General features: G+C 39.7%; 1 protein-coding gene across 1 annotated transcript; it reads left to right on the top strand.

The window, feature by feature from the left end:
- Positions 1-10,298: 10,298 nt before the first annotated feature.
- Positions 10,299-15,506, top strand: LOC307270766 (scavenger receptor cysteine-rich domain-containing group B protein-like; the record flags this gene model as incomplete). The annotated part of the gene is made up of 4 exons (XM_080054648.1): positions 10,299-10,374; positions 11,691-11,999; positions 13,331-13,642; positions 15,157-15,506. 4 exons carry the CDS (start codon positions 10,299-10,301, stop codon positions 15,504-15,506), a joined length of 1,047 nt encoding a protein of 348 aa, XP_079910774.1.
- Between the last annotated feature and the right edge of the window lie 3,666 nt (positions 15,507-19,172).

The following is a 19,172-nucleotide window of genomic DNA, read 5'->3' on the forward strand; positions in this document are numbered from 1 at the left end:
TAAAGCAACACAAACAGCTTTCATAGCCTCGCCTCATTGCAAACTATTCAATATCTATTCAGAGTTGGGTGTTTACACAGAGCCACGGCTCCACTTAAGGCCATTTAAAAAGCAGCAGAAAAGCAGGAATGTTCAAAATGTTTCAGATTGAGCACAGCGGAGTATAACTGTTTCAAACATAATCCATCCTATAAACCCTTTGTGTGCCAAATGGTGACGAGATTGGGTTTTGATATTAAACAGTTTTGGCTGGATTATATTTCCTGAGTCGTTCTACATGTACCTGCTACTTGTGTCTGGGTGTGGTTGTGAAAAGTATTTGGACCCCATGAAAAAACAGGTTGGGTACCTTTTGTAGTTCTTCTACATTCTTTGACATAAGTCTTCAGGTTGACACGGCCAGCCAGGTCTGACCAGTTTTTCAGAAACCTGGCCAATCGACCAACCAGCCGGGTCCTACCACAATGAAGCTGACGAGCAGCATCATCCTGTTTTAATCATTGTAACCACCAAGGTCCTGCTTTCTGTATACTGCAAGTGTTGTATGCTGATCTCTTATTTTATTTTTTTTTATTTTATTTATTTTTAATCTGCATGCATTGGTGTGCTTTTTGTTGTTATTTATGTATTGACTCTATTTTTTATACATTGTACTATGGATCTTCATGTGTCCTGAATAAAATCATATATATATATATGTATTGTTTCTAAAAATAAAAAATAAAAATAGACCTTAAAAAGTTCTTAAAGCCACTACGAGTAACATGGCACGTTGGCGTCCCCTTTGGACAAAAGCGGTAGTATTTTTACGACGCCCGCTGTCGCAAAGCTGTTTTCTAGCGCGTGCCAGGCGCGTGAGTGTGAACTGAGAAGGGAGCAATATAGTGCATGTCCGTGTGTTGAAAGTGTGAGGACTCTTTTCGGCTCCGTGAGAGTGGTTTTGACACTGCATGAACTAATGCCAGTCACTGCCACACACACCTGATTGCAATGAGTTGATGCAGCAGTGTCACCTAACTACTCTCTCTTTTTAACCTTTATTTATACAGGTAAATCCCATTGAGACCGGAGACTCTTTTGCAAGGGAGACCTGTTCCCATTCCCACGTTACCATTCACACACACATTCATACACCGATAGCAGGCTAACTATCGACATTCACACGAGGCAAGGTGGGTGAAGTGTCTTGCCCAAGGACACAACAACCATGACACAAGTGGCAGGGCGGGGATCGAACCTCCAACCCTTTGATCATCAGCCGACCCGCTCTACCAACTGAGCCACAGTCGCCTCTCTCACGGAGCTGAAAGATTACGTGTCCGACTCCTCACAGAAAGCGAATGAACGATAGACGGCAGTTAGTATAGATCACGATGAGGTAATGTGTTTATGTTGTTGTAAATAATGACTATTTCAGATAATGGTTATCTGATGATGGTGAAGCAAAGCAAACTTTGTGTTAGTACCAACCGCTCATTCATTTAGGAGTAAACACTGCAGTCTAGTTTCGCTCTCGTGAAATTGTATACACGTTGCTTGGCAACGCCCTCATCCCCCCCGTAGCCTATATCCCTCTCCCTTTTAGCTTTTCCTCATTGCATTTTCTTTTTTTTCTTTGATGGTTCAGCCCCGTTATCAGTCATTATGACGACAAATAACTGTATCAAACAAGGCTCCCGCTCCCCTTCCCTCACCTGGAGGGATAGGCTACTCAATTCACGTTGCTGCGCCACACTGAAATCCGCGACCAATACGGATATATGACCATAGAGCCTGCACGAGCGAACCGAAAATCAGACTGGGTGTGCGACCAGACCAAAAGCAGTAATAAAAACAATTTAAAAACGTCTTTCTTTGCACTGATGGTCTCGTTTGCTAACTATATAAAAACGTCTTTCTTTGCACTGATGGTCTCGTTTGCTGTTAAAATGGTAAATGGTAAATGGACTTGACTTATATAGCGCTTTTCTAGCCGATTTTCTCAGCCCCAAAGCGCTTTACATATCTTACCACATTCACCCATTCATACACACACTCATACACCGATGGTTAAAGGTAATTTATGATTATCAGAGGAAACATGAGGCTGTTTAAAAGATATTTAAATGTTACTCGTAGCCGCTTTAATGCAAAGAAAGATACAAGGCACAAAGAAGTTGGAAATAATTGAAGGAACAGATTTGTGTTCAAAGATTAAGAACTTTTTTGTAATGATTTCAGTAATGTTTTCAGTAATTTTGCAATGAAAGCAGAATGAACTAAGCCTAAATGTTGCAACCAAACATAGGCCAACTTTATAGTTTTGAAGGTAGGTTGGTTTGGTTATTCATGTTGAGAACCGCCTTTTTTTTTTGTGTGTGAAGAATTTGTTGTTGATGTTAATTTTTAAGCGTTATTTATTTCAACAATACCACCAAAAGATTTCAAATGATTTATTGTCATGTGCCGAAATACCAAAAAGTACAATATTTGGTGGAGTCAATTAGTGTAAATGCATCTTATACCAGAAACTAGTAGCATAGAAAACGTGCAAATTGTGAAAAAACTTTTAGTTTGCTTTAGTGGATACTAAAGAAGAGCAATGTCTCTGTGTGAACTGATTATTTTGTAGAGATCTGCTGATCTGTTAAACAATTGTGTGAGTGGGAATCAAAATAAATTGGTCTGCTGGGCTAAGTCAGAAATGTGCTACTATTGTAAAATAATAATGAGCCCTTGCTCCCCCAACTGTCCCTGCAAGTCCCTGGTTGATAAGATAGTTATTCTCTCTACAATTACATGTATGTGTTTAATGAAGGATGAGCGCACTCACACGCATTGATACGAGTAAAGCATGGGTAAGGGGGGGTGGGGGGGGATTGACTGGTTGTTAAGGCGAATGGGGGGGGGGGGGGGGGTTTGGTACCTGATACCAATCCTCAAGTATGAAGAACTCTTTGAATTAACTTGAAAAACGTCATGAGATCCAACGCTTACAGGAAATGAGAAAGACAAAAACATGTTGACGTGCGTTGCCAGTGCCGATAGCTAAAGCAACACAAACAGCTTTCGTAGCCTCGCCTCATTGCAAACTATTCAATATCTATTCAGAGTTGGGTGTTTACACAGAGCCACGGCTCCACTTAAGGCCATTTAAAAAGCAGTAGAAAAGCAGAAATGTTCAAAAATTTTCAGATTGAGCACAGCGGAGTGTAACTGTTTCAAACATAATCCATCCTATAAACCCTTTGTGTGCCAAATGGTGACGAGATTTGGTTTTGATATTAAACAGTTTTGTCTGGATTATATTTCCTGAGTCGTTCCTGCTCACGGAAAACACATCTAGGCCTACCTGCTACTTGTGTCTGGGTGTGGTTGTGAAAAGTATTTGGACCCCATGGAAAAACAGGTTGGGTACCTTTTGTAGTTCTTCTACATTCTTATAAACAGGACAGGCTAGTTACTCTGTCATTTTCCTCAGACTACAAACAGGTTTTCAGGGGCCCAGCCAATTGTGTGGGCAGGCCTGACGTGCGCTACATGTTACAGGCATTGAGTTGAGACACACCCAGTGATCAATATAAGAGGTAAACTCCTTCCCATCTCAGACTGACTGCAGCGACCGCCGACATGACACCAGCCTTCATCATCCTCCTCTGCCTCGCGCACACGGTATTTACACTTTTGAACTCCTTTGTGATTTTCTCTACTAATGACTATTGCAGGATGCCCAAGTGTATTTTTCTATACTTAAAGTATATTTGAAGTGTATTGAAAGTTTGCAAGTATATCAGCACCCTATGTACTTATTTAACCCTCATGCACCACTGGGACCATTTTCTGCCTTTTGGCCTTTTTTTGTTTTGTTTTTTGAATAACTTTAGCTGTGCTTATGTTAGCCTAATACATTTTGGCCAGGGTTAATTTGTATGCAGATAATTTCTGAATTTCTACTCAGCAACTTCATAGCACCTATAATAAAGGCAGGACATTTTTTAGTTACACAGAAGACCCTAAGACCATTTTTGGCCCCCATTGACTTCCATTCAAAACGGCCTATTTTTCCAAATTTGATCCTGCTGACAAAGCAGCATAAAATAAATTTTTCCATTATTTTGTGCTTTCATCCTTGACAAAAGGCATCAAAATTTGTGATTTTCACCCCAACTACTAGTTGGTGCCCTTTAGGTATAATTTGCATGGGGTGGAATGACAGGCTGTTTTCCTGGATGTCAGTCCTGCAATATTGTTGCCCCCCAAAGGTCAATGTCAAAAAATATTTCAACCTAAATGGTGTTGATGTGTTGGTAGGGATACCAGTGTGTGTTGTATAGTATGTAGATATTGAGAAATTATGGTTTGTGTGTGTGTACAGACAGCCAAACTTCAAACACCCAAACTTGTATGTAAAAAATGGCTCAATTTGAAAGCATTAAAATGGGTAAAAACCTATCTTTTTATCTTTTTCAAACCATAGCCATGTTGACAGGGAAATGTAAATGTGAGGTTATTAGGCATGCAACCCAAACCTAAGACACCAACATTACACCTTTTACCCCCACTTAGCTGAATTATTCATTTACTTCAGCTTTTACTGATAAGTCAAAATGCTCCCTAAAACAAAACAAGAAAAACACATGATTTTTTATAATTTTCGTCATTTTTTAGAGTTGCAGACCTACAGTATACATAAGCAACACAAGAAAGATTAGGATCCATATGGATACCTAAGGGTTGTGTCTGCGTGTTTGTTGTGAAATTATTGTGTGTGTGTGTGTGTGTGTGTGTGTGCGTATGTGTGTGTCTTTGTGTGCTTCCATATATATGCAGCTAAAAGGTGCTATTTTGGGGCTTTCAGGTGGCTGCTCACCAAGCATGCACAAAAGTTCATTGACACTCCCAAAACTGTGTACTCACTCACTCATGCTCACACACAAACTCACTCACTCACTCACTCACTCACTCACTCACTCACTCACGCACGCACGCACGCACGCACGCACGCACGCACGCACGCACGCACGCACGCACATACGCACGCACGCACGCACACACACACACACACACATACACACACAGTTTTGGGAGAGTGCCAGTGAACTTTTGTGCATGCTGGGTGAGAAGCCACCTGAAAGCCCCAAAACAGCACCTTTTAGCTGCATATCTATTCTAGCTTGTTCTACTGATCGATTTATGTTTTTTGTGATATGAATGGTGTTTTTTCTCAAAAACAAAAAATGCAAGAATGTCAATCTTTTTGTTGATCATTAATAGATCCTATCTCGTAAAAATCCACACAAAAAAAATCCACTTTGCATCTATTGTATGAAAAGGGTTCAGCTATTATCATTTTTATATATAAAAAAAGTGTAATTTCATCACAAAAACTAGCCTGAAAAGGGTTAAAAACAATGAAAAATCAATGAATATTAAATATGTATGTAAAGAGCTCAAGTGGGGTAAATGGTTTATAAAAAAAGAGTAAAAAAAAACATTATTGTATAGTGTTTTTATGGCAGTTAATTGGGAGTGGCTTCTTGTGGCCATTAGGGTCTCCTGTGTAACTATTTATTTGCAACTGAGCACGCGCAAAAACTAAACATGCATCAAAATAAATGTTAGTGTAAATCATTCATATGTCCTAGACTCTAGTTATTCCACTTAAGAAAATCCAATCTGCATCTATTATATCATATTTTTTTTTTTTTAGGAAAAAAAATATACTAACTTTGACACAAAAATGGACTCTGGCTGGGCCACTGTGAAACGTTAATGTGTTTGTCCGCTCACCATTTCTTCTCCACTCTTGCTTTGTGTTTTGGGTCGGAGGGGGCGCCCTTGCCCACTGCGCCACGGACACCCCCATCCTTTTTTTAACATAACATACGATCTAACATGAATCTATATGGGTCAATTAGAAAACCATGGAAGAAATTGGAAATGTGAACACATATTTAAGAAGAGCCATCCATTTGACTCATCCTGTAAAGAAGGGAGACACAAGGAATAAGATATAAGCACATTTAAGCTAAAAAAAACTGTGTTTTGCCTTTCAAAGTAAAATTTCCATGATCAAGGTTTTTTTATTATTGTATCGGAACAATTATAGACAAGTTTGAAAACATTTGACACATGTTTTAGTGCTTTAGTATGCTACACTTTGAGTCTATACAGTTAGCACGATGTCAGCCCTAAACTGCTGCATCATGCTTATTATCCAAATTTCTGGAGTTGGGGTGATTTGTGCCAAAGGGCCTAGGTGAGTTATAAGTAAGTAAGTAAGTAAAATGTATTTATAAAAGCACATTTATGACAGTTTGCACTGTCCAAAGTGCTGTACATAGTAGTAGTAGTAGTAGTAAAAATATTTATTTCGGTCCATCAAAGCACATCACATGCGATCAATAAAAAAAAAAAAAAAAAAAAAAAAAAAAAAATAATGGCCGAAAAGGTCTAGGCTGAAGCCGAGGCTTATTATGCCGACCCTTTTTACAATAATAGTAAGTTCATTATTAACACCTTCATTTACCATTATTAATTATATATATAAAAGAAAAATACATATACTGTATATATACTATATATATATATATATATTTTTTTTAACGTTTACAAATATATAACTCTCTGCAAATACATAATATAATATAATACAATACAACAAGATACAATATGACATAATACAATATAACATAATATAATACTATATATATAATACACTAAAAATATAATATATATATTCATATTTTAACCTCTAAAATATATCATTTTCTACGCTTACACAACATAGCATAACATAACAAAACATAATATAATATAATAAGATACAATATAACATAATACAATCTAACATAAGATGACACAATATTATAAATATACCATAAATATGAATATAATATACTATAAACATTATTTACCATGAATACAACATAAGATAAGATAACATAATATAACACAACACATAATACAATATAATAATTCGAAAAAAAGAAAAACAACAAAAAACTAAAACAAAGCAAAAACAAAGTCATAATGACGCTTTATATCTTTCTATTACCTTGGTTTTGAAATTCCTTTTGAATTTTTTAATAGAGTTGCACGTTTTTAGTTCACAGTCCAATTGGTTCCATAGGTTGATACCTTTAACGGAAATGCACCTACTCTTGGTGTCCGTTCTTGCCCCTGCACTTCTAAACATATGTGCGCCTCTTAATTGGTAGTGACCATCTCTAGCCCCAAACATCTCCTGGATGCAGTGCGGAAGTGTTCTGTGATGTGCCTTGTACATTACAACTGCCGTTCTAAGGACAGCTAGATCTTCTAATTTCAAGGCGTGGAGTTTAATGAAAAGAGGATTTGTTGATGCATAATAGTTAGCATGATTTACAATTCTTAAGGCTTTTTTCTGCAGTAAAAAAATTTGGTTGATGTTTGTTTTATATGCGTTACCCCATACCTCAACACAGTAAGTGATGTAAGGAAGAATGAGGGAGCAATACAATATATATAGTGAGTTCTGATTTTAAATATTTTTCATTTTATACAATATTGCAATGGTTTTTGATATTTTTGATTTTATATTATTTATCTGTGGTTTCCAGTTAAGTTTATTATCGATTATGGTTCCCAAAAAAATATTTTCATTTACACGCTCAATTTCAACATCATTAATCATAAGTTTAGCCTGTTCATTAATTTTCTTATTGCCAAAGATAATACATTTTGTTTTTTTTAGGTTCAAAGACAGCTTATTAATGTCAAACCACTTCTTTAGAATTGTTAATTCGTTTTCCACTGCATCCAGGAGCTGCTCAAGGTCTTTTCCAGAGCAGTGCAAACTGGTGTCATCCGCAAACAAAACACACTTTAGTAATTTCGAGACGTCACATAAATCATTAATGTACATAATAAAAAGTTTAGGACCCAGCACAGAGCCCTGTGGGACCCCATGCGTTACTTTTTGCAAGTCAGAGTCTACATTATACATATGCACATATTGGTCTCTATCATCGAGGTAACTTTTAAGCCAGTTATGAGCAATGCCTCTTACACCATATCTTTCCATTTTTTCCAAGAGTATACCATGGTCAATTGTGTCGAAAGTAGAGGTGGGCATAGATTAATTTTTTTAATCTAGATTAATCTAGATTAATTTTGGAATGAATCTAGATTAAAATGTCTCATTTGAATTCATTCATAATATGTGTGTGCTCCCTAAATAATGACTCAAAGTAAGTCTTTGAGAACGTGTTTCTCAAGCCAGGTGGCGCATCAGACCAGGGGCTCATCTCCTGTGCAGGTGCACACCTAATGCATCAAGTTAACTTGCGTGCAGAAAGAGGATGTCACGGAACTCATGTCCGTTAGCTTTTCAATATAAGACTGTCAAAATAAAAGTCCCGCAAAACAATCGTTATTTTGGGGATTAACTTCTCCGCGTGAGAAATTTGAGTTGTAGGCTAGCGTGTGAGAGTGTGAGCTGGTTGATATGAGTGTGTCTCACGGCCAAAAGGGTGAGACTTGGCAGCTCTGTCAGTTGTCAAACAAAGCGGACGGACGTGGTCTCTATAGCAACGAGATCAGCTGAGCTATCACTGATAAAAAAAAATATTGTTTCCATAATGATTTCCATAGCCTTAAGCCATAGGCTAGCCTACATGTTGTGTAATTCAGTGATTTTCAACCTTTAATGAGTCGAGGCTATGCATTGGCTTTGGCGATTTCCCTTGCCTCTTTTTTTTCTCTCCACACAAAGCTCTCCCATTGCACACACGCATGCCCCGGCCGCTTCCGAGAGCACAGACTGTTAGAACTCCTACAGTAAACCAATTCCGCATTGCACAAGGTGCAAACAACCTTGGTCTTGTCGAGGTTTCCATTGGGAAGCTTCTTAAAAATACATTTTCCCTGAAGCAAACCCGGCGGCTTCCTAGCTGCATCCATGTCAGCACGTTACGTTTGATGTGGTAGGCTACACAGGTGCGAAGTCGGACTCGTTCTGACTCGTGCACTACAGTGCAATTCGGCCAGGTATACATCCGCGCTAAAATAAGAGGATCAAGAGATTAACGGCGATATTTTTTTTATCGCCGATAAGAGTCTGGCGTTAACGCAGCACGTTAACGCCGTTATCAGCCCACCACTAGTCGAAAGCCTTCTTTAGGTCGATAAAAACCCCAACTGTATATTCCCTGTTGTCTATTGCAGTAGATATCCCTTCAACCAGCTCCATCACTGCCATTGAGGTGGACATATTGCTTCTGAAACCGTACTGGTGGTCGCTCAATAGATAGTGCATTCAGTAGGTAAACAATGAAGGTAAAATAACAATAACCAAAATAAAAGACATAAAGCCCATACATCCACATATAAACAAAGATAGTAGTGCAGAGGTAAGATAGTTAATGGGGAGGAAAAGCCAGGGTGTACAGATGGGTTTTGTCCCATGTCACTATAAACATTTTTTTTTCTCTTTTGGTTTTCTCCATGTAGGTTGATTCACAACCGGCCCCACCCGGCTCTGTGACGTTTTCCTGCGGCGGCACACAGTGCCCTTCTGGTCAGGACTGCCTCCTGGTGAACGGCACATCTCGCTGCATGGACCCGTGTGATCACTACACGCCGCTAGACGACGCCTGGAGAGCCACAGACGTCAGTGCGCCGCCTTATCACTGCGACCAATACTCAGTCTACAGGGTCACACCCTATGTCTGGCAGGGCTGGTACCGTCTGTTCCTCGGTAACAGCAGCGTTCAGATGCCAGAGAGTTGCATTGAGGAAGGCATGTGTGGGACTGATGCTCCACTGTGGCTGCAGACGCCCCACCCACTGCTCTCTGCAGGCATCATCAAGGCCCAGGTCTGTGGCAGCTATACGAGAGACTGCTGCCAGTTCAAGGAAAACCCAATCCATGTGAAAGCCTGCCCAGGAAACTACTACGTCTACAAGTTCATAAAGCCCAAAATCTGCGCTCTAGCATACTGTGCAGGTAAGCAAGAAGTTCCTTCTATGCCGTCACACTCTGGTATCAAAGTTTAGCCAAAAGATAAGATCAAGATCCAGAGGCTTCAGCTGCTGAAGCACAAAGTTATAAGTTCTTCAGACTGACAGTGAATGGAATCCTTATTGTATCAGGAGATGATCATGTCTTAAGGATAATTCAGACCTTTGGTACCGTCAGATTCTCTAGTGGACTCATTTGTTTTCTGCTCCTCATCAGATGTCAACACAAAGACACCTGTGTGTAACACCTGCACTGCAGCTCAGACCTGTGTGAGCAATGGCACCGTCTGGAGGTGTGAAGGTCAGTCTGAGTTACCATGAAACATCCACCATTCCACATGGTTTACCATGATGGTTTTTACACAAAAAGAGTGTGGTGTAGGGGAGAACGGGGTAATGTGAGACACTTTTTACATTTGCGTAATGTACATTTTCCTCTAAGCGAGCTAAACTGATTTATCAGTAAAATTTACACATTTCCAATTAATTCAGGATGTATCCTAGCAATGGACATTATCAGAATGTATTCAGGACAAAGGGCAGTGAAAATATGGTTGTTTTAAAAAAAAGTTTTCTTGGGTAAACTGAGACAGACTAGCGAAATCAAGGGGGTAAACTGATTCACTTACTTTTTCCACTCTGAAACTACCATAACAACACATTTAGTAACAGTTAGAATCCTGACAGCTAGCTTGAAAACCACATATTCCAGAACTAATGTCGGACTAGTAACAGAATCATGGGGTTCGGTCAATCAAGCATGTTTTTTTTCATAAAAACTTGAAAGTTACTCTGATCAAATACAACATATAATTCATAATGTGTTAATTAACATTCAAATGACAGATTGAACCAGTTAGATTAAAACACAGTCTGGGGGTCAGAACACAGGACCCTTAGAGCCAGTTTAGTGTCTGGGGGTCAGAGCAAAGGCAATCAGAAACAGCTTGTCAAACCATGCCCTTGCTGACACCCCTTCAACCATTCAACCCCCACCTCTGGACCGCAGTGTCTCTATTCAAACTAATCTCCTTGCTACCTAAAATATGATGGATTCATTAAAAGAGGGCACAGATACTGTCTCACTTTACCCCACAGCATTTGTCTCACTTTACCCTACAATCTGAGAAAAAACTACCTCTCGTAGCAATTCAGGCTAATCTTCAGTTATCATCATCACATGGTTTCATATGTTGGTACTTCATCAACATGTATGATCTAAGTTTTTCTACCTGAATCAATTTTCTTTGGCACAACAGTTGATTAAGTTGACAGCAAGAAAATGTACTTTTACATGCAAAAATAATATTTTTGTGAAAAAAACATGCTTACCACATCACCATGAGGTCCTCTCCCTCATGGCCAAGGGGAAATGGGAGGGGCTTGAAAACATAATGCTCACATGACCATAAATGTGATCCATTGCTTAGATACAGGGGGTGTCTCACATTACCCGATGTCTCACATTAGCTCGTTCTCCCCTACAGTAAGCACAGTGCAGTTGGTTTTCATCACATATGACCTGAGAAAGTATCAAAGCACTAATTTGATATCTTACAGAATGGTTGTATTTGTGTCCGACAAAAAGCTACATTTTCATCACAAGTAGCCTATCTTTACTCCGATTTGTACCAAACATAATAGGTATTTTCTTCCAGTGTGATAAGGAATTATACATTTAAGGCATTACTTTTTTCCAACACCAACAGGTTCTAGAGTGAGGCTGGTCGGCCCCACAAGCTGCTCTGGCAGAGTGGAAGTCTTCCATGACGGCCAGTGGGGGACAGTGTGTGACGACGACTGGGGGCTGAGAGATGCTGAAGTGGTCTGTCGACAGGTGGGCTGTGGCAAGGCTGTGGAGGCTCCAACACTTGCACATTTTGGACGGGGAAGTGGACAAATCTGGCTAGATAATGTTCAGTGTTCAGGAACTGAGTCATCGCTAACAGACTGTGCACATCCGGGACTAGGCACACACAACTGTAAACACTTTGAAGACGCTGGTGTTACTTGTGAAGGTAAATGTCTATACATAGGGGAGAGTGGGGTGAAGTGAGCTAAAATGATTTATCAGTAAAATGTACATATTTCCCATTAATTTAGGATGTTTCCCATCAATGGAAATTATCAGAATGTATTCAGGATGAAGGGCAGTGAAAATATGGTTGTTTTAAAAAAAGTTTTCTTGTCTCTCACTTTACCCCAGCTTAGGGGTAAACTGAGACAGACCAGAGAAATCAAGGGGGTAAATTGATCCACTTACTTTTTCCACTCTGAAACTACAATAACAACACATGTTGTAACAGTTAGAATCCTGACAGCTAGCTTGAAAACCAAATATTCCAGAACTAATGTTGGACTAGTAACAGAATCATGGGGTTCGGTCAATCAAGCATGTTTTTTTTCATAAAAACTTGAAAGTTACTCTGATCAAATACAACATATAATTCATAATGTGTTAATTAACATTCAAATGACAGATTGAACCAGTTAGATTAAAACACAGTCTGGGGGTCAGAACACAGGACCCTTAGAGCCAGTTTAGTGTCTGGGGGTCAGAGCAAAGGCAATCAGAAACAGCTTGTCAAACCATGCCCTTGCTAACACCCCTTCAACCATTCAACCACCACCTCTGGACCGCAGTGTCTCTATTCAAACTAGTCTCCTTGCTACCTTAAATATGATGGATTCATTAAAAGAGGGCACAGATACTGTCTCACTTTACCCCACAGCATTTGTCTCACTTTACCCAACAATCTGAGAAAAAACTACCTCTCGTAGCAATTCAGGCTAATCTTCAGTTAGCATCATCACATGGTTTCATATGTTGTTACCTCGTCAACATGTACAGTATGATCTAAGTTTTTCTACCTGAATCAATTTTCTTTGGCACAGCAGTTGATAAAGTTGACAGCAAGAAAATGTACTTTTACATGCAAAAATAATATTTTTGTGAAAAGAAACATGCTTACAACATCACCATGAGGTCCTCTCCCTCATGGCCAAGGGGAAATGGGAGGGGCTTGAAAACATAATGCTCACATGACCAAAAATGTGATCCGTTACCTAGATACAGGGGGTGTCTCACATTACCCGATGTCTCACATTAGCTCGTTCTCCCCTACAGTAAGCACAGTGCAGTTGGTTTTCATCACATATGACCTGAGAAAGTATCAAAGCACTAATTTGATATCTTATAGAATGGTTGTATTTGTGTCCAATAAAAAGCTACATTTTCATCACAAGTAGCCTATCTTTACTCCGATTTGTACCAAACATAATAGGTATTTTCTTCCAGTGTGATAAGGAATTATACATTTAAGGCATTACTTTTTTCCAACACCAACAGGTTATTCAGTGAGGCTGGTCGGCTCCAGCAGTAACTGCTCTGGCAGAGTGGAAGTCTTCCATGACGGCCAGTGGGGGACAGTGTGTGACGACATCTGGAGGCTGAGTGAGGCTGAAGTGGTCTGTAGACAGATGGGCTGTGGCAAGGCTGTGGAGGCTCCAGGAAGTGCACATTTCGGACGGGGAAGTGGACAAATCTGGCTAGATAATGTTCAGTGTTCAGGAACTGAGTCATCACTAACAGAGTGTGCACATCCGGGACTAGGCACACACAACTGTGGACATCATGAAGACGCTGGCGTTACTTGTGAAGGTAAATGTCTATACATAGGGGAGAGTGGGGTGACGTGAGCTAAAATGATTTATCAGTAAAATTTAGAGAGACGCCGAGATCGTTTTCCGGCATTTGGCAGTACCACGGCGACCACTGCTATACCATGGCTTGAGCCGTTCAGTAAACGGTAATACCAGTCCAAAAGTGGTATTCTGCGACCGGCACGCCCCGCCTCCCCCCTATAATTTCACGACAGGTATTGCCTTTACGGCAGAGGCAGGTAAAGCTAAATATAGTTGTCTTTATTCAAACTATATAACAACATAACGCCGTAAATAAATGGATTATTCATGTCTCTGGTCCTTTCCGTTGTAAGGATATGTGCGATCTGTTTGTTGTTGCTTTTGAAATGACAGATGCTTTATAAAACAGTCGGACTTGCTCCGGTCACGGTAGATAGCATAGCCTCCTGAGCAGGTCGATAACAGAGAATTAGCCCTGACTACAGAGGCAGGTTGCTATATATAGCAGGGGGTGATACTATTTGCCCAGTGCTCGCTTAGCTCAGCCGGTAGGGAGTTTGTTTTTGAAACAGTGGACCCGAGTTCGCGCCCCCGGCCGGACTGTTTCTTTGACTAGACATTTAGAATTTTTTCACTATATTTTATCAAAGTAGGCCTACAGGTTCCTATCGTTTAACACTGATTCAGTGTCATAAACCTTTTTGTATTATTTGTGTGCCACTGTCACCTGCCATTTATACTAATAACAGTAGCCTACCTTACAAAGCATAAAATTGTCATAAAATCATTAAAATCCTCCATCTTCATTAAATTGTTTCTTATTTATTTTACTTGAATTTTAGTTTTCACACTTTTGACATTGTTAATGTAAGCTTCCATCATGTATTGCCAATCATATATTTGTTGGTATCAAAATGATTCTGCAGCTGGATCGAGTAGTATTTGCCAGTATGAACTGGCAAATACCACAGGATATGAGTGGCATGTCAGTGGGAAAACGGTAGGGGCCAGTAGGGAATGGTAAATACCATTAATATTAGTGGCATGCCACTTTTGTAAAATGGTACTACCATTTCAGAATGGCATCTCCACTGACAAGAAAATGTACTTTTACATGCAAAAATAATATTTTTGTGAAAAAAAACATGCTTACATCATCACCATGAGGTCCTCTCCCTCATGGCCAAGGGGAAATGGGAGGGGCTTGAAAACATAATGCTCACATGACCAAAAATGTGATCTGTTACCTAGATACAGGGGGTGTCTCACATTACTCGATGTCTCACATTAGCTCGTTCTCCCCTACAGTAAGCACAGTGCAGTTGGTTTTAATCATATATGACCTGAGAAAGTATCAAAGCACTAATTTGATATCTTACAGAATGGTTGTATTTGTGTCCAATAAAAAGCTACATTTTCATCACAAGTAGCCTATCTTTACTCCGATTTGTACCAAACATAATAGGTATTTTCTTCCAGTGTGATAAGGAATTATACATTTAAGGCATTACTTTTTTCCAACACCAACAGGTTCTAGAGTGAGGCTGGTCGGCTCCAGCAGTAACTGCTCTGGCAGAGTGGAAGTCTTCCATGACGGCCAGTGGGGGACAGTGTGTGGCGACCACTGGGGGCTGAGTGATGCTGAAGTGGTCTGTAGACAGATGGGCTGTGGCAGGGCTGTGGAGGCTCCAACACTTGCACATTTTGGACAGGGAAGTGGACAAATCTGGCTAGATAATGTTCAGTGTTCAGGAACTGAGTCATCACTAACAGAGTGTGCACATCCGGGACTAGGCACACACAACTGTGGACATCATGAAGACGCTGGCGTTACTTGTGAAGGTAAATGTCTATGCATAGGGGAGAGTGGGGTGAAGTGAGCTAAAATGATTTATCAGTCAAATTTACACATTTCCCATTAATTCAGGATTTTTCCCATCAATGGAAATTATCAGAAATGATTCAGAATGAACGGCAGGGAAAATATGATTGTTTTCTTGTGTCTCACTTTACCCCATCTTAAGGGTAAAATGACACCGACCAGATAAATCAAGGGGGTAAACTTCCTAAATAGTAGGGTTTGAATAGCAGTTGGAGATTAAATCAAGATAATAGTCAGATTTGGCTTTCCCAACCATTTTTTTGCATCTATTTCCGAGTTGTCTAAAAACAGTCCAATTTTAATTTTCTCCAGAGCGTCTAGCTAGAAACCAGGCTTTATTTCTCTCAGAAAATAAGTCGGAAAGTTCATTTGTGAACCAGGGGTTTGATCTATTTTTTACACACACACACACACACACACACACACACACACACACACACACACACACACACACACACACACACACACACACACACACACACAGGGGGTCTCACCTTTTATTTTGTTTCTTGATCAACAAATAATTTGAACATAAACATAAAAATCACACGTAGGCCTCGATGGGAAGGTAAAGGGGTGAGCAGATGGATAGTTTAATTTTTCCTATTTTTTTGTGTTTTTTTCCCTTCTTCTTTCCCTGTTATAATATGCTTGTAAAAAAAATAATAATAATTGAAAATTGAAATTGAAGCAGTTCGTTATTGCGTATAGATGTCAAGAGATATGCACAAATGCTTTAAATAAAAAAAATGTTACAAAAACTTCTTTTCTGTTTTCAGTTCTGGGGTAGGGCCTCCTCCGACCAGCCTGCTGCTGCTGTCGGACCAATCAGCTGTGAGTATTTTCTGTTATTTAAACAAATCTGTTCTTCATTGAAACAAGCCCTGCGTTCCAAATCGCATACTCTTTCCTTTTCATCTCCTACATACTACATCTGACCATTAAAAGAATCTGGTTAGGATGCAGTATGCTACAAGTGGGACATACTTTTACTTGTTTATTTCATCATAACATGGCGCCTTGATCTCCTCCTTGCTTTTATATCCGTCTCATCCCTGTTTGTTTTCTTACTGGGGCTCCATTGATGTGACATCACTTATGGTGCGCACTGGATTGTGGGTCAGAATCGCCCAAATAGGACGCTGATTTTTAACACTTATAATCTCGCAGGATCTAGTAGACTTCCGGGTATTTCTAACCATACTAAATCCGGCCACAATAATCTGGACATCCTAAATCTTTTTTCTACCATACTAAATAGTAGAAAGTATGGGGATTGGAACACAGCCATGGCCTTTATGTTCTGATGAATAAATGTTTTTCTGTGTTTGTGTCTTCAGGGTTTTGAGGAGCAGAAGACGACGTCGCGGCTTTTTACTTTTTTCATTTTAATCATTAACAGAAAATCAACGCTGATCAACGTAACCAGATATAATCACTAGACGGGTTTACATGAATAATAATAATATTAATAATGGATTGGATTTATATAGCGCTTTTCTGGGCACTCAAAGCGCTTTACAGGGTTCCAGGTTCACTTCATTCACACACAGTCATACCGGTGATGGAAGCGTGGCTGCCATTCAGCGCCCACGGCCCCTCAGACCACCACAAATATACAGCAGTCAGTCACATTCACACATGGACACTTATATTCAGATTAAAAACATTTTCGTCAAGACCAAAGCTAATCAAACCGTTCCATATAAAGTCATTAATCTGAATAAAATAGTAGGGTTAGTAAAATATTTCCATGTAAATGATTAAAGCCGATTACTTTCTGGCTATGTTGTTCTGAGCATGCTCACTAACTGGACCTCGTCGGATACAACATTTTTAATTTGAACTCAAACTATTTGATATTTAAGTATTATTGGAGGAATTGTAATGAAAGTCAGGAACAACTCACTTTTTTTGGCATTTTCAATCTTTATTAGAAAGTACAGAGGTGAAATGGGGAGACAGAGAGAGAGAGAGAGAGAGAGAGAGAGAGAGAGAGAGAGAGAGAGAGAGACAGAGAGAGGGGAGATGACCTGCAGTAAAGGTCCACGGGTCGGATGTGAACCCGCGACCACTGCAACGAAGGCTGGAGCCAATATGGTACGTGCTCTATCCACCACACCACCGGAGCGCCCCAGATTTGGGCATTTTACGATCTGATCCATTCATTGTATTAAACGTCCATGTAACCAGTAAAGTTTGAATCTGCAAACAGAATTAATTCATTTGGTTTGAAGAATTATAATCCATGTTATTAATCAATCAATTCGTATAAACAGTGTGAAATCAACCACACTTAAAGCTGATTACTATTTTTATTTTTGTGATGATTCAACAAAATTAAAATATATCTATTACACTTTCCATTGAGTCTGTTTTATATGTATTTACTTTTGTATTATGTATTATGTATTATGTATGCATTATGCAGAGCAACGCGGTTCCCAAGCCCAGCTGGGCAGGGAACCCTATTGATTTTGAACAGATTTATAATATACAGTATACATTTATCTCTGCGTAAACGTGGCTCCACAGCCCTAACCGTAAGTCTGTGTGATAAACCAACTAGCAGGGCGAGTACAGACCCCTGCACTCTATGCATACAAAACACTTAAACATGCACACCACTAGGTGGCGCTACAGCAAAGAAAACGCATTTGGGGTGTTACAACCTGGCTCAAAGGTCCTCATAAATCCAAAACTATTCAGCGTATGAAGAACAATCTTAAGAGATACAGTATGTTTGTCTTATTGGGTTGAAGATAGTCCAACAGTTTTCTAACATAACTACACAAGGGGGCGCCACAAACACGAGAAGTTAATCTCACAGCATACCATCGCTGGCCATACCGGGGACTTTCCCTAAGAGACGGTCAAACTAAGACAAAGTGAGAAGGGATTATTAATATTTATTTTTTTAAACAACCCTAACCCTCAACTAAATGAATGGAATTCAATGTAAATAGCTGAAAGGTGGACTGGCTTGCTCCCCCTCATAATCCGTTTCTGTTCATCCCTGAATCAAATGCTTTGGTGGGTATAGTTGTAGGGCTGATGCCAATAGGCGGGGTAAGTTTCATGGACTTAGGACTTTCCTAGTGGGCGATAGTGACCCTACCCTAACCCTATAGAAAATGAATGGAATTCAATGTAAATAAATACAAAAATGGACTGGCTTGCTGTGAAAAGCAGCCCTTCTCAAATTCTGTTTCTGTTTATCCAAGCTTAAAACACTTTAGTGGGTATAGTCATAGGACTGATTTTAGTAAGTAGAGTAAGTCTTTTGGAATTAGGACTGTCCAAATGGGAGATAGCGACCCTACCCTAACCCTCAGAGAAATAATGGAAGTCAATGTAAATAGCCCACAAATTGACTGGCTTGCATTGAAAAGCACCCCCCAAAAAATCTGTTTCATCCCAGCAGCAAATACTTGTGTGGGTATAGTCGTAGGGCTGAGGCTAATACTTGGAGTTAGTTTCATGGGCGTCAGATAGCGACCCTAACACTGACTCTCACATTGCAGCTTACAATGTAAAGCTTTTCACAATGAACCTTGCTGGACTAATACAGATTCAATTGGTTCCACAGTTGTGACACTTTTTGACATGCGACTTGCAGGGCCAGTACAAACCGCTGATCTGTACACAAACAGTAACAGAAAAG

The sequence above is a fragment of the Ammodytes marinus genome (assembly GCF_949987685.1).
Source record: "Ammodytes marinus genome assembly, contig: scaffold_53, whole genome shotgun sequence".
Lineage (NCBI taxonomy): Eukaryota > Metazoa > Chordata > Actinopteri > Uranoscopiformes > Ammodytidae > Ammodytes > Ammodytes marinus.